Source organism: Aethina tumida, chromosome 1 (assembly GCF_024364675.1).
Source record: "Aethina tumida isolate Nest 87 chromosome 1, icAetTumi1.1, whole genome shotgun sequence".
NCBI classification, from domain to species: Eukaryota; Metazoa; Arthropoda; class Insecta; order Coleoptera; family Nitidulidae; genus Aethina; species Aethina tumida.
In genome coordinates, this window is record NC_065435.1 from 77,614,301 (window position 1) to 77,628,847 (window position 14,547).

The following is a 14,547-nucleotide window of genomic DNA, read 5'->3' on the forward strand; positions in this document are numbered from 1 at the left end:
AATCGACTCCTTTCATTTCCTCCAAAGTAATTTCGTACCGGGTAGACAATCAGATTAATCTCTATTAACTAGATTAATAAACTAGACATTTCAAACAAGACTTGTATTTTGGAAGACAAATTATATTCCATTCTTTACATAAATAATAAAAGATACAAAAATAAATAAATAAATATCTAATTATTACAAATATGGTAAAATAAATGAGTTTCAAAATTTTAATTAAATTTTTTTTGCTTTTAATTTACTAAAACAATTTTTTTGTTGCTTTTCACATAATTGAAAACAAAGGATAACTAAAATGTATGTAGAAATAAAATAATTTAAATAATAATAATAATAATAAAATTATTATGGCAAACTCCCTTGTATGTTATAATATTAAAACTTTTTGTTTCGTGTCCTATTATATCCAATCAATAATTACGTCCTCCGGTTCGAATCAATTATTCCGGAGAAATCATCACGCAAATTCACAGAGCGTTCGTCCGGCAAACGGTCGTTAAATATGCACCCAAAGTATACGGTGCGGTGCAATTCAAACATGCCGCTCCGTTTGCTCTATCAATAACCCCTAAATTATTGACGGTTTTATTTGTAACAATTCTTAAAGTCGGGGGTGAATTAATGCCGGTTTCTTTACCGAAAATACACATACTAAACAATCATATGGGTACATATTTGGTTAGGAATAATCGGAGTTACAATACGAAACGTGGGGAAAAATATGAATTTTTTTGTAACGGAAAGCCCACAAAAGTGGTAAATATTGTAGCGGGTGGATTAAAGTCCATATAGAGGATTACGGAAATCGAACAATCGGATATTCCTGCTTTATTCGCGCCGAACTCGACGCGACTCCATTATTAATATTCATGTTAACTTGTTTTGCGTAATCCAGACTGTAAATTAGGTTTTCGAGACTTAAAACGAAATAGTAAAGCTACGTTATTATATATAAAATATATGTACATTTGTTTTATTTATTTATTTTTCTGCTGTGTTTCAGTATTCACATTATTGAAGATGTAATTTCGTTCATTTATTACCATAATTAGAGCTTTCATTGACAGATAATTACTAACAAACATGCATTTCTGTATTATAGTCATGTCTGATTTAATTAGTATTCATAAAAATATGTATGTCGTAAAACCAATTTCTGAAAATAGCGACACACAATATATTATTTTCTATTTATTATAGATAAATATGTAATGTATATCATAATAATTTGATGTAATCTAAACAATAATTATGTAAATACCGAAGCAGATAACAGGATAAATAAAGGGTATATGGAATTGGTTGTTGTAATTGCGATGCGGTTTGTGTTGGACAAACAGAACGCAATTCTGAAACTAAACCAAAAGAATACAACCATTACCCAAAACAAAGATTGAATTGGCAATTCTCAATGGGAGAACATTATGTGTTTTATTCGATAATACTACCATAAACTAGACGTATTCATTCCTTAATTTCTCTGTAAACAAAAATATTTTAATATATTCATCAAGATGTGAATTATAGTTTCAATATATAAAGTAACCAATATATTAATTATAGTTGAATAAATGGAATGTAATTCAAATAATAATATAAAAATATGTATGAGTTTTAAAAAATGTTAATCTGATTCTAACGTAAAATTAAGAAATTTTAAAAAATTGATATTTAAATTTATAAATAATAATCATAAAATAAAATTAACAAATGTGATTTATTTACATATTATTAGCATTATCACATCTGTGTTGGTTCAAAATACACACAACCAAACATATATGGAATCACCTAGTATTCACAAGAAAGAATAGTTTTTCAAAAAAAAAAATTAGTCTTCAATAAAGAGCGAATGTTTTTCTGATAAAAAGATGTAAATGGGTGGTAAATTTCACTTATTAGTTAATTTCCATGTATAGTACTAGTGAAGTGAACTTATTTATTTTTATTTAAAATGTATGGTTATCAGAAGTCCAGAGGGGAAGAATTATTGCTCTGGAGAGGTGCTTTCGGGAATTTTTTCCTATTTATGCACATACCAGCTGAGTTGCCAAAAATTGTTTGGAAATGGAAGATGTGACCGAATTAGAGTGGCAATACAGAACAACTTATACCGGCAGCTTTAGAAGAATGGGGAAATGCTCTCCAAGAAGACATTAATAATTTAATAGAAAGCATGCCACATTGAATTCGTGTTGGTTTTTCTGCTAGGGATGGCGACACTGATTATCAAATTAGTAAAAACATTTTATTTTTTCTTTAAAGATAATTTACCGTAAAATGTGTTTTAATTATGTTGTCTATAGTTTTGAAGTAAAATTGATTTGGATAAACAGCTTTTTATTTTAAAAATACTTTTTTCCCAATGAAACACAGTTTCTCATAATTACTAGGTATATATAAGTCCATATAAGTTTGATTTTGTGTATAATCAAATTGAGTTACACTAATTGTGGCAACCAATATAATGTGTCTTGCAATAATTATTATGAATAACTAATCAAATTTAATAAATTTAATTATTGTTCATCGTCACCTAGACACTCTGTCGTATACTAATGCATGTCCCTCCCCTATTAAAAAACATCAAGACAAAATGAATAAGAAACAAACCAATTCTGAATAAGAATTTGCACAGAATAAAAGTAAATTAAATAACTAAAATTATTACGAAATATCATAAATTAGTTAATCAGGAAACATGGTTCTGAACTCGATCTCCACAAATCGATACACGAGATGAAAACCAATTAAGGAAGATACAGATTCCCAATTCACTGATTTATAGAGTGGTGCTGAACTCCAGGACCACGACAGGGTGGATCCAATCTCTGGGATACATGTTTAAATAAATACGATATAATAATTTCATAGTTTTTAACATAATTCATATTTGAATATCGCTGTTTTTCATGGTATGACTTTCACGTATTCGCATACTTGATTTGTGTAGGTACTGGGTGCTCGTAGTCTTATATATATTAAATATTTTCAAAACTGATAAAAACTGTCAAAAGCATTCTATATTATTTAAATATTTGTAAGTACATTCCTAGTGCCAGTAAAAAATACACTATAATACAGTATCTACAAATGTTGATAACATAAATGTTTTAAAAAATAATAAAAAATATGAAAAAGTTTTAAAATATATTTCAGTAATATGTTAAAATATGTTATGGTTAAAAACTTTGTCTGGTAGCAATATGTTTAAGACTGATAACTGAACCTACGTCTCCGTCTTAAAACATCTTAATTTGATAAAAATATTTCTTTTGACTTATTTTTTTGTTTGTTGGTTAGATATTTTGCAGTATATAACCCTTTGTAACATTTCAAGAAAAACTGTTACAAATGAAACATGAAATAAAAACGATGGATAGACTGAAAATTTATAATAATTTTGTAAAACATTGAACTTTAAATAAATGTTATTTGCGAAAAAGTGCTACTTACGTCACCGTAAAGAAATTTTTTAAGTAATAAAAGTTAGAAAGTAACGTTTAAAATATTAACTTGCATAAAATAAGGAAATTAACAATTTGTTAATATATTAATAAAAATTTAGTAAAAATTAAAAAATAATAATAAATAATTAACAATTTCCATTAATTTCTTAGTGTTAAAGTAAAGTAAAAAATAACTCTACAATCTGGTAAATTTTATAAATAAAATAAAGTATACTTATTATTTTAAGTATAGTTTATTGGATGCTTAAGGAAAGTGAATTTATCTATTTTCTATTTCCTATTAGGTCGTGAACGGACCATTCGATCCGGATGAACGAACGAACGATTGGCAAAACCCGATTTCTAATTCGTCTAATTCGCCCGATACGCCCGACCCGACGGGAAAAAAGGGCCCGCCGCCCAGAACCGAACTCAATTACGTCGCCGTCAGTTGTACGGAACGAGTGTCTCTTGTTAAGGCCCTGGGTCCTGCGGGACGACCGCAAACGCCTATTTAAATTACATCCGATTGAATTTTTCTCGCACGTTTCTTCTCCCATTGATTTGGATAAATATTGGCTCGTGACTCCAATTAGTCTGGGGGGTTGGAAAAATGTAACCGATTTAAATGTCTGATTATGATTTGTGGCCGGCAATTCTACTGACATTGTTCTGCAATCCGGACGGTGTCTTGTCGGAAATCGGGGGTGGAATAACAAAACCGTTATTGATGGCTGTGGTGTTTTGGGTACACCTTTCCGTCAGTTCGTGGCGGGGCCTCTTAATGATGCATGTCAGAAGGGCAGATGGCAGGAATAAATGAAACGAATTGCACAAATTACACGCTGTTTGACTACGACTGTTGCTTTAAATGTTTATTCAGTTTTATGTAGTTGTTTATACTTCTAGGAAATCTTTAATAATATTCAAAGTTAATTTACATGAAAAGCTCCGATGAAGCTTAATAAAACCAAATAAACGTTTGTCGAACAACTCTACGATCATCAATTAGAGTCAAAACTCCTCGAAAGTCGCAAATCCCGTTGCACCCGGTAAACTGGCCGATAATGGTTATGCGAAAGCAATATCGACGTGGTTATTTGTTCCAACATTAGACTCCCTCCCTCGTTAAATATTAAGACCATTAGCCGGCGCACTGGAGGGGTGTGAATGTCACAGGCACAAGACTCCGCGGGTAGTGGCGAGTGGCGTGCAATGTCGAGTAATTGCACCGGCTTAATGAATTATTGGAAGATTTACGGTTAGTGGAACGTACTCTCGGGGGAGTTCGGGGGTTAGTTACCCCGTACCCACAGGGCAACGTGACCGATGTGCGTTTCGTGCGCGGGAATATTTTCCCGGTGCACTCGTATGAACGTTTTTCATTTTCGCGTTGAGAATTCGAATGGAGGTTCTTGAAAATTAACATCTAAATATGAAAAACTTAATTTCGCACATTAATTGGTGTAGGAAAGAGGTTAATTTGTCAAACAACTTTTTCGGCGTCATTCCCCTTAATTAAGCCATCGCTTTTTCCAATCCAATCAATCTGGCTTGCTGGCAATCGTGTTTTTATATTATATAATTAACATAGTTAATTAACTTTATGCCCTGGTGACTATTCATTTTTGCAACGAATCGATCGATTCGACTGAATTTTAGCGCAGACTGTTGAAAAACACGATGCAGACTTAATTTACTTAAAGCGGCGGATTATATTGTAATGGATTGAAAAAACGGATGGATAAACAATTACTTCACTATTAAGCTATTTAGTTTTTTTATATTTCGTACGCCAATTTACTTACTAATTAAAAGACATAATGAATGAACATTGAACGGTTGAAAAAATTAATGGCCGAAATGTGTCTGTATCAGAATTACGAAATAGATAGATAAGAAATGAAATGGAAGTAAATTGCGGTCAACGTTGTAACTGAAACAGGAAAAGTGTTTCAAACAAATAATTATAAATAAGGTGATCAATAGACAACTATATAACTTTGTTATATGAAAATCCCTGTACTCCTTCGACACTTGGACTAATTTGTATTGCTTGAAAATGTTGTCCTAGTTTAGTTTAAAGTAAAAGTAACATAGGTATATATGATTTTTAATTTTTTCGCAAACATTAATTAATATTTAATATTTAGTAAGTAGTTTTTTTTGATAACTTCAACCGCCCTATGGATAGATAGCTTAAGATCCACTATGTTGGATGGATGGATAATTGTTATCACCGATAATAAGATAATTAATGAATATCGGGATCAATTCAAATCTGTTTATACAAATTTTTATTTGAGTTATTTGAAAAAAAAAACCTTGTAATCTGGATGAACATACTTATCGTTGTACGTAGCCAATTTTTTTAACAAAATAGCGATTAAAAATTCTCTCATTTTTTTGTCCTTTTTTGAATTTTATCAAATAGTAAAAATCAAAATGTTCAAAATCGGCTACTCTGAAAATCAGTTGATAACTTGAGTTTTCGATACCAGTTTGAGAAAAATGCGTCTAAAGTTTTCAGTCAATTTGTCTTACTATAAAATCATATATCTTTTACCATATTTATAATTACATGAAACTATTGAGTCCAGGGCTATATGATGGGTCTTTCTTTATATCCCCGATGATATTCTTGATATTTTCTTTAGTTTAATACTGGATCACATTTTTTATAAAATTTATATTTGCACCACAATTTTTTACCTAAAATAAAATGACTAAGCACAGTAAAAACTGTTTAAAATTTTCATTTTTCTTTTTGAGAAACTCATACTCAATTTGCAAATTTTAAGTTACTGAATATTTTTGTAAGAATACAATATTGAAAAATGAATGGAGGCAAAAATGTAACAAAAACAATTATTGTGGTAATCTGTTAAAAGTAAGGCATCAGAAACAAGTAGTAACTTAAGTGAACCTAAAATTGGAACAACACAATAACGTAACCCTTAACCCAGAACCGTAAACCCGCCATTTAAGCCTTGGCCTTACATAAATAGATAGTAACCGCAGTTGTTTTAATATGAAAACAATGTTGACACACATTGTTATTTCAGCGGTTGCGTCTAGTGCCCACTTTTCCCTCGTCGAGCCTTCCTCAACCACCTTAATTGACTTCTTGACTCGATGTTCCAAAGTTTGCCGAGGTCTGCGGAGCCCTAAAAGCTTATATTAAGACCTGGCTGCTAGCAAGGCACCGAGCCCGCGATATTGACTTTTAATTGGATTACTCCGGAAATAAATAAAAGGCTCATAATTTCAAATAACGGGCTTTGTTCCTACGGGGCGAATTTGTCGACAGCCGAACACCGCTTTCTACTTCAACATTGATTTTCATTAATTATTTTATTGTTAAGACGTCGTGCTTTAAAATTAATATGGACCCGAAAAAGTGGGACAAAAAGGCAATTACATTGGACGTTTGTAATTGTTTCTGAATTTTTCATTCCCCGTAACGTCGTGTCAATAAACCGCACGGCACAAAAGAGAGAAATGTTATTAGCCGCTTTATTGGCCGCACTGTTACGAATTAAAATCCAATATTGGAGTGTTTGCCGGCCAAATAGTATGACAATATGTCGTTGAACGACCAATATTACTTTTCCCGATCAACATTAATATCCACCTTCAACAAACGGAATAGTAAGGCCTGACGATTTCGGGGGTGCTTTTATTGTTGCCATGTAAATAAAATTAATTTATGAAGCTGCTGTTGACTAGATATTTGATTGTCAACAGAAGAAATTGCGCCGTTATTATACATACAATGGAAAAATCGTAATGGAGACAACCGAGGTTTTAAATCGGCAAACCGCAGACCAATTAGAAGGTCGGAAACACAATGATCCCGTACGGCTAAACTGTGGCCAACAATTTTAAATGGTAAAATACGGGAAATTGTTCGTTATTTAGAGTCGGCTTCTAAAACTCCAGTAATTGTGCAAAGTTGCTGTTTGAATTAAACTGTCACAGTGTGTACATATTACATTGGAAGGAACACCATGCAAATGCATGTATCAAACTGGATAACTAGCTATACAAAAGTTTGTAACAGGCAATTACTCCGTCCATACCAGTATCAGATAATAACTTAATATTAACAAAGCCAACTGTGGCATTACTCGTGTGAACTTATTGGAAAATCGCAATTATGAAAAGGAAGCTAGAAACAAAGAACAATGTCTTTCTATGAACAAAAATATCCCCAAATACCAAAAATAATGCAAATTAAATTACTCGAATTCATTCGAAAATCTTCGAATAAATAAAGGAGTCAAATACGAACGGTTTACTCAAGAAGTTGCATCGGATTGATCTGTATTAATATTGCTAAGAGTCTTGGTTGTAGGAATTAGTGGAAGTTCCGACGAACAGCCAAATACCTTGGTGCTTCGTTGGGCCCGAAGTTTAACAAGTTTGTTAATATAACTTCATAATTACTTGCCACATTAAATTTTGTTTAATGCTATCGGACCAGAAGTTCTATCGAGTCGTTTTATACATTAAGAAGTTGCAATTATCGAATTGGATTCTGGTTAAAATCGACATGTACTAGTAACTTGTTAAGTTGTTATTATGAAAATGAACTAAGTATGTTAGCTTTTAACATAATTTTAAAATTTAGCAATATAAAAATTAGTCTGTTGATTGTCAATTATATTTCAGTAATATGCAATCAAGCAATTAACTAGTAAATTCAGGTCAAATAGTAATCATACACAAGAAAATGATAGAATAATCTGCAATTACAGATCGTGAATATTTCATACAGATTTGTTTTCACGCGTCTAGACATGTTTGAAGTTTATTCCAGACAAATATGGTCAGGTTTTCGCTGCGGCCATATGATGGACTTCCCATGAGTAAACTGGAAATCATTCTAAATATTTGTCGAGGGCTTTTACCGACACACGAACAATACGCTGTTTTTACGCCGCCCTTAACAATTGTTACAGTAATGCCAACAGCAAACACGCCTCAACATATGCGCTCCAGTTCGTACTGGTAATTTTCAAGATGGCCCCGTGGCTGTGGATTAGAAACAGGTGGGAAAACAAATGCGAGTTGCGTGCACCGATAATTTTATGCATTAGTTATTGGTATTTATATCGGGCGACGTGACGTCACGTGTACGGGGTCTAAATCTTGGGTCGAATGCAAACATGCACGCCATTCATCACAGCTGGATAGAAAATTATACACTTGTTATGGATTTGATACAGTGGCTAAGTTCACGCCAAATTTCCCTATAAATTGGCTATCGAGCCGCGATTTTACACATGATCTATGGGACTGGCGGCCAAACTGATTTATGCCGGTAAATCAACGGGAACGATCAAGTGCTCGGTTCGGTTTATCAATTTGCACAATTTGGTGATGGTCGTTTCGACGAACGGAAATGCAACCATTCACTTGCGATTGTACTCAACTCAAGATCAACTAGGAATTTTTGCATTAAATAAAATAAAATGAAACACTCTAAAAATATTTCACCAATTAAACATTTTGTGACTATTGTTGAATTTTTTACGACTTCTGTAGACTTGAATTTTGAATCGTTTTAGTAGGCAACATTTTTAAAATTCAAATATTTTTTTTCCTGGTTATTATGTTTAAAAAAACGTATATTAAAAATTAAGTCCCCTTTATTAATTCAACAGTTATATAGTTAAACAATAAAAAAAATAAATAAAGAGTTTAATTTTACTGATGATTGGCAAAATAATAATTACTGCAAATAATTTGTAATTAATATTTTAATAAATTCTATACTAATATATTGCAAAATTCCCATTAGAATGTACTTCCAAACACATTTTTTAAATGTACAGCAACAGATGGTCAATAATATTTGGATCCATATTTTGCCAGGACTCTTGCAGAACAGTGAATAAATCTCGCTGATTACTATACTCTTTGTGTCTTTTTTGTTGTTTACTATCTCCCATAAGTTGTCAATGAAATTTAGATCGGGTAATTGAGATGGCCAGTTCATAATATTAATTTTTCCCTTAAAAGCCACTGCTTCAAATATTCTGAAGTATGCTTCGGATCATTATCTTGTTGAAAGCTTTAGTGACATATGTTTAACTGAATACGGTACCATATTGTTCCTCGATATTTCTTTATATATAAAACGATCCATGATACCCTCTATTCAAAGGAGAGGACCCGTTCCCAATCTCGAAAAGCAGCTCCATACCAATACCTACCTGTCGCCGTAAAATTTTTCATGAATTGGTTGCCTTACATATAAAATCCCATCACTACTAAGCAGATTAAACTTGATTTCATCACTCCAGATCCTTCGCTTCCAATCATTAAAAGTCCAATGTAAAACAGATCTGGTAAACTCAACTCTGGCTCGTCTGTTCTTCTCTGATAGTTGTGGTTTTTTAGTCTGGCTTCTCGCATGAAGACCCTCTTGTAGTAATCTATCTTACAGGTCTTGAAGAAATATTATTTCCAAGTTGTATCACAAGTAGACCTTTTATTTTGCTGGAACTAAGGAAAGGATCTTTTTTTGGAGTAGAATAAAATTTGTTTATCCTGAAACCTATTGGTGTTTCTTAGTCGTCCAGTTTTATTTTTTCCTTCCACAACACCAAATCTTGAAAATTGTTGTAAAACACGCGTTACAATCGAGCGATATTGATTTTTCTCTCATCGGATTGAGAGAACGATAGAATCCGTGATTTTAATTTGGATGACTTCTTTTCACGAGGTTAGTGAGATTTAGTAAAATTTACTTTTTGCCAACCGAATATTTAGTTTTTTGATTTGTAGCTAACAGAATTATTTTTAATACAATAAATATTCACCGATATGTTTGTATACAGTATGTTTATAATTGGTATAAATTATATTAGACTTGCATATACAGGGAGGTAGCAATTTACATGTTTTTAAAATTATTCTACTTTCTGCTAATACTTGAACCATAGCATACTGGTTATTGGGTCACATTATTCAGATTCTCAACTGAAAACTCAACTCAAGGTCTCAAAGAATTCAGATACAAGTTCAGTTTTCGATATTTTGCTTCGTTTTCGAGATATCGGAAATAATTGTTAGGAGTTAGTAGTTTAGAATATTACTCTAACGTGATAAAATTTGAATTTATATTTTTTTCATTTTACAACCGCGATCAAATAGTCAAACTATTGGAAAGAAAAGTATTTGTTTACTGTTTAATGTTTAAATATAGCAAAAAACAAAAAAGAAGATTTTGTTGCAACATTTTTCTTTAACCCTTTGACTGAAGCATTATCCCATTCGCATCCTTCAATCTTTTATTATATAAATTTAATTGCTTACTGTTTATATTTTAACATAACAAAAAACACAAGTGCATAAGAAACGAGTAGGACGGGGCGGCACGGCACGTGTGTGTCAATACATGGTATATTAGTGGCATGCAGGGGCTGAAAATCGTCCATATGTTACGGATCTGAGGCGGAAGAAAAGACATCGGTTAAAAATTGTCCGCGTGTCCGAGTGTTGTACCAATTATGGTACTATGCGGTGGTGCCGCCGCGGCGCATAGAACCGCGCGGTCGACCCGTCACCCGCTGCGGCAGTTTGCCGTAGGACGGGACGACGCGGTCTATACATGATTGGTACGTCTGAACCGCACCGTTTGAAGACCGATTTTGAGCTTACCGGTGTTAGGGTATAACGGTGTTTTGTTTACTGCTTAGTTTTTAAATATAGCAAAAAAATATATATAAAGATTTTTTACATGCCCTTTTCTCGTTTTCTCTTTTTCGTTAAAATTTGAATTAATTTCTTTCGAAATGTTCTCCTATGTATACCTCAAACTTCTACTCTTTGGAACAACAATACTAAAGATATGGATGATATTTAAGCGAGAGTCAGAGCAACTTTAAAAATATATAAATTGCTACGGCAAATCTAATATAATTTATACCAATTATGAACTGTATACAAACATTTCGGTGAATATAACTTATATTAAAAATAATTCTGTTAGTTACAAATCAAAAAACTAAATATTCGACTGGCAAAAAGTAGAGCAACTTTCTACTAAATGTCACTAATCTCTACAAAATCCACAATAATGTTGTAATCTTCGTAGAAAAAAAATTATTTTCCGAATTAAAATCACGGATTGTATCGTTTTTTCAAACCGATGACAGAAAAATCAATATCGCTCGATTATAACACGTGTTTTACAACAATTTTCAAAATTTGGTAATGTGGAAGGAAAAAAATAAAATGGAAGACCAAGAAAAACCAATAGGTTTCAGGAGAAACAAATTTTTTCCTACTCCAAAAAAGATCCTTTCCTCAGTTCCTCATTATAGTAATTAGCAATATTTATTCATGGTTCTGCAAGAGACCTGGCAAAATATCCAAATATTATTGACCATCTATTGTCTTCCATCAGTTGTTGATACTGCCGATAGAAGTAAAAACTTACAATAAATACAATTCAATTTGAAATAACAATTAATATACAATTATATTATTTATGGATAGTATTTGTATTTACTTAAATTTCAATGTACTTAATTTTTAACATTATTTAAATTGTTTGCATCATTGTCATAATTAATTTTAACAATACTCTGACTTTTTGTATTTCAATTATTTCATTTTGTTCTAAAAAAAGATACAATAGGTTTATGGTAATAATAATAAATTTATTTAAATTTTAAAAAAGTTGCTCTACTTTCTGCCAATACTGTATTGCTACACCGCATTCATGTGAGCGGTGCCGCCTCGGCTCACAGTAACGCTCATTCCATCCCGCCGCCCGCTGCGTTAATTTGGCATAGACGGGACAGCGCGACATTTGTTTCAATCTGTAAACATAAAAACATAAAAAATTAGAAATAATTCAGTCTCGATGAATAATAAAAAGTATTTTATTAATTAAATGTAAAATTAACATTAATTTTAGGCACTCAAATCTTCACAATTGTAAAAATAAAACAAATATTCGCAATATTCCAAACGGCTAGTCCTAAAAACATAACAATACTTGAAATTGTCACCACAAATAAACTCAACGCCAATCGTACGAACACAACCGGACGTAAGACAATTAAACAAACGTGAACGGAATAAGGCTGAACGAAAAACAAGTAAAAAACCATTCAGCTCAATGAACACGTTATCGCTATTGACAGGAAAAAAATAAGTTCCCTAAAACAAACCTCAAGTTAGGGATGTAAACAAAAGCGCCGGGTTTGAATATTATAAACGTCGAAATTAAAATCTTGTGTAAGATTTATTGTTCGGATTTTTTCTACTAGGGGGTGTTTAAGAAGTGTGTGTGACATTTTAATAAACAATTTTTCGGCGGTAAATTATACGTATATAATTTTGATTTGTGTAAGCCGTAACTCAGAGGGGTTACAGCTTGAAACATAAGTAACATTTTAAACCAATCCGTTCACATTTAAACTGAAATCAAGCACATTATCCCGAAGCTCGCAGATTGCATCCCAAAACCAAGCAGACGCGCATTGTACGTGTTCATTAGGGCAAAGAAAATCAGCACTATATATATAATATGGAAAGTTCGGGCAAATGAACAGGGGGTTGATTTGTCGCCGTTCTCAAGTGTTGTGTTGTGTTTATGAGTGGCAAGTTAACTTCGACGTTAAAGCCCTTTCAGCGACGCTCTAATGGAATACGGATTACCCCGGTTATTTATTTCATCACTTTACCATTCATTTAAAACTAAAAATACGGCCAAGCCGTTTGCCCCAACATGATGATGCTAACAAGCATAGATAATAATCAATTTTCTTCTGGGCGAAAAAGACGTGGGTCCCCGAACATCATAAAAATAAAAGGACAGCGTCGCGACGGCATCAACACGTTGGGGTACGCGCGCAGGTCCGTCCCTCAACTGTTGATACCGACGAAGAGACGCGCGAGGCCCTCCAGTGTTTCCCCGATCCTTGTTCCGAGAACCTCGAAACCGAACTGGTTGGTAGAGAGCGCTTTATTCGCACGCGTTTGTCGCAAGTTCTTGTTCAGCGGTTATTTTCCTGGACCATTGCTATTTTGTCTGTGGTTTCTGAATTTTTTCTGGTGACTGTTTTGTGGATTAGCGACTGTTTTATTGTAAACTTGGGGCAACAATGAAGGGACTTTCGGCAGTGATTTTGTTCTTCGGGCTTTGTTTTGTCAAAGGTAAGATTTTTATCATCAAACAAGGTTGAATAAAATACCGAAAGTAATTTTAAAAAATATTTATAAAATAATTTAATTGTCCCCGCACATTTTCTATTAGTGTTTATAAGAATATAAATAATTTATTTGACGAATTGAAAAAATATATCAACCATATTTGATTTTTATTTAAAAATAACATAATAAATATGTTTAAATTAATTGGCCAGAATTTATAAAAAAATGTATAAATTTAATTGAATTTAATAGTTATTCATTTTTACAGTATTTTTTTATAATTTTATGAATACTAAAAAATTAATTTTATATTTATTATTATATTTTTAATTTTAACTTTTAACCGCTTAAATCCATATATATTTTTTATGTGACATTTTAAATAATTCTATAAATATTAAAAAATTCAATTGTTTTTTGTTAATTTTAAAATTCAATTTTATCATATCAATTTTACGTAATAAAAATTTTAAATTTATAAAATTAAATAAAATTTTTAGTAGGTAAAATTTAACTTCGCATCATTTTTTAATTAAGCAATATCGAACAATTTTTCAGGATTGCTTCTGATTTTACTTCTACCTCAAAATTTTTATCAAATCAGTTATGTGTGACAATTTAATTTTTTGGTATATTTTTAATAAGATTAATTATAAAACTTATAATTAAAATATATAATAAAATTAATTCGTTTTACAAAATAAATATGCATTTATATTATTTAACTTTACAAAGTTAAATAAATTTGATTTAAATAAATTAATTAAATATTTGTATTTTTTAAATAATAAATGTATTTAATAATTTTGATTTTATACAAAAATAGTCTTTCCAATTTTAAGGATATAATATTCAAAACATCTGTTTTGTGAAACTTGAGTTCAAATATATTAATATGTTGGAATTTTTGCCTTTT

At 31.7% G+C, this 14,547-nt stretch overlaps 1 protein-coding gene across 1 annotated transcript in view; it reads left to right on the forward strand.

Moving 5' to 3' along the window:
- Positions 1-13,420: 13,420 nt before the first annotated feature.
- The window catches only part of LOC109608649 (protein amalgam), a 53,050-nt gene continuing 51,923 nt past the window's right edge, over positions 13,421-14,547 (forward strand). Inside the window, exon 1 of the mRNA XM_020025160.2 lies at positions 13,421-13,634. Coding sequence (XP_019880719.2) covers positions 13,583-13,634 — 52 coding nt within the window. The 5' untranslated portion in view covers positions 13,421-13,582. The remainder of the gene's footprint in view (positions 13,635-14,547) is intronic.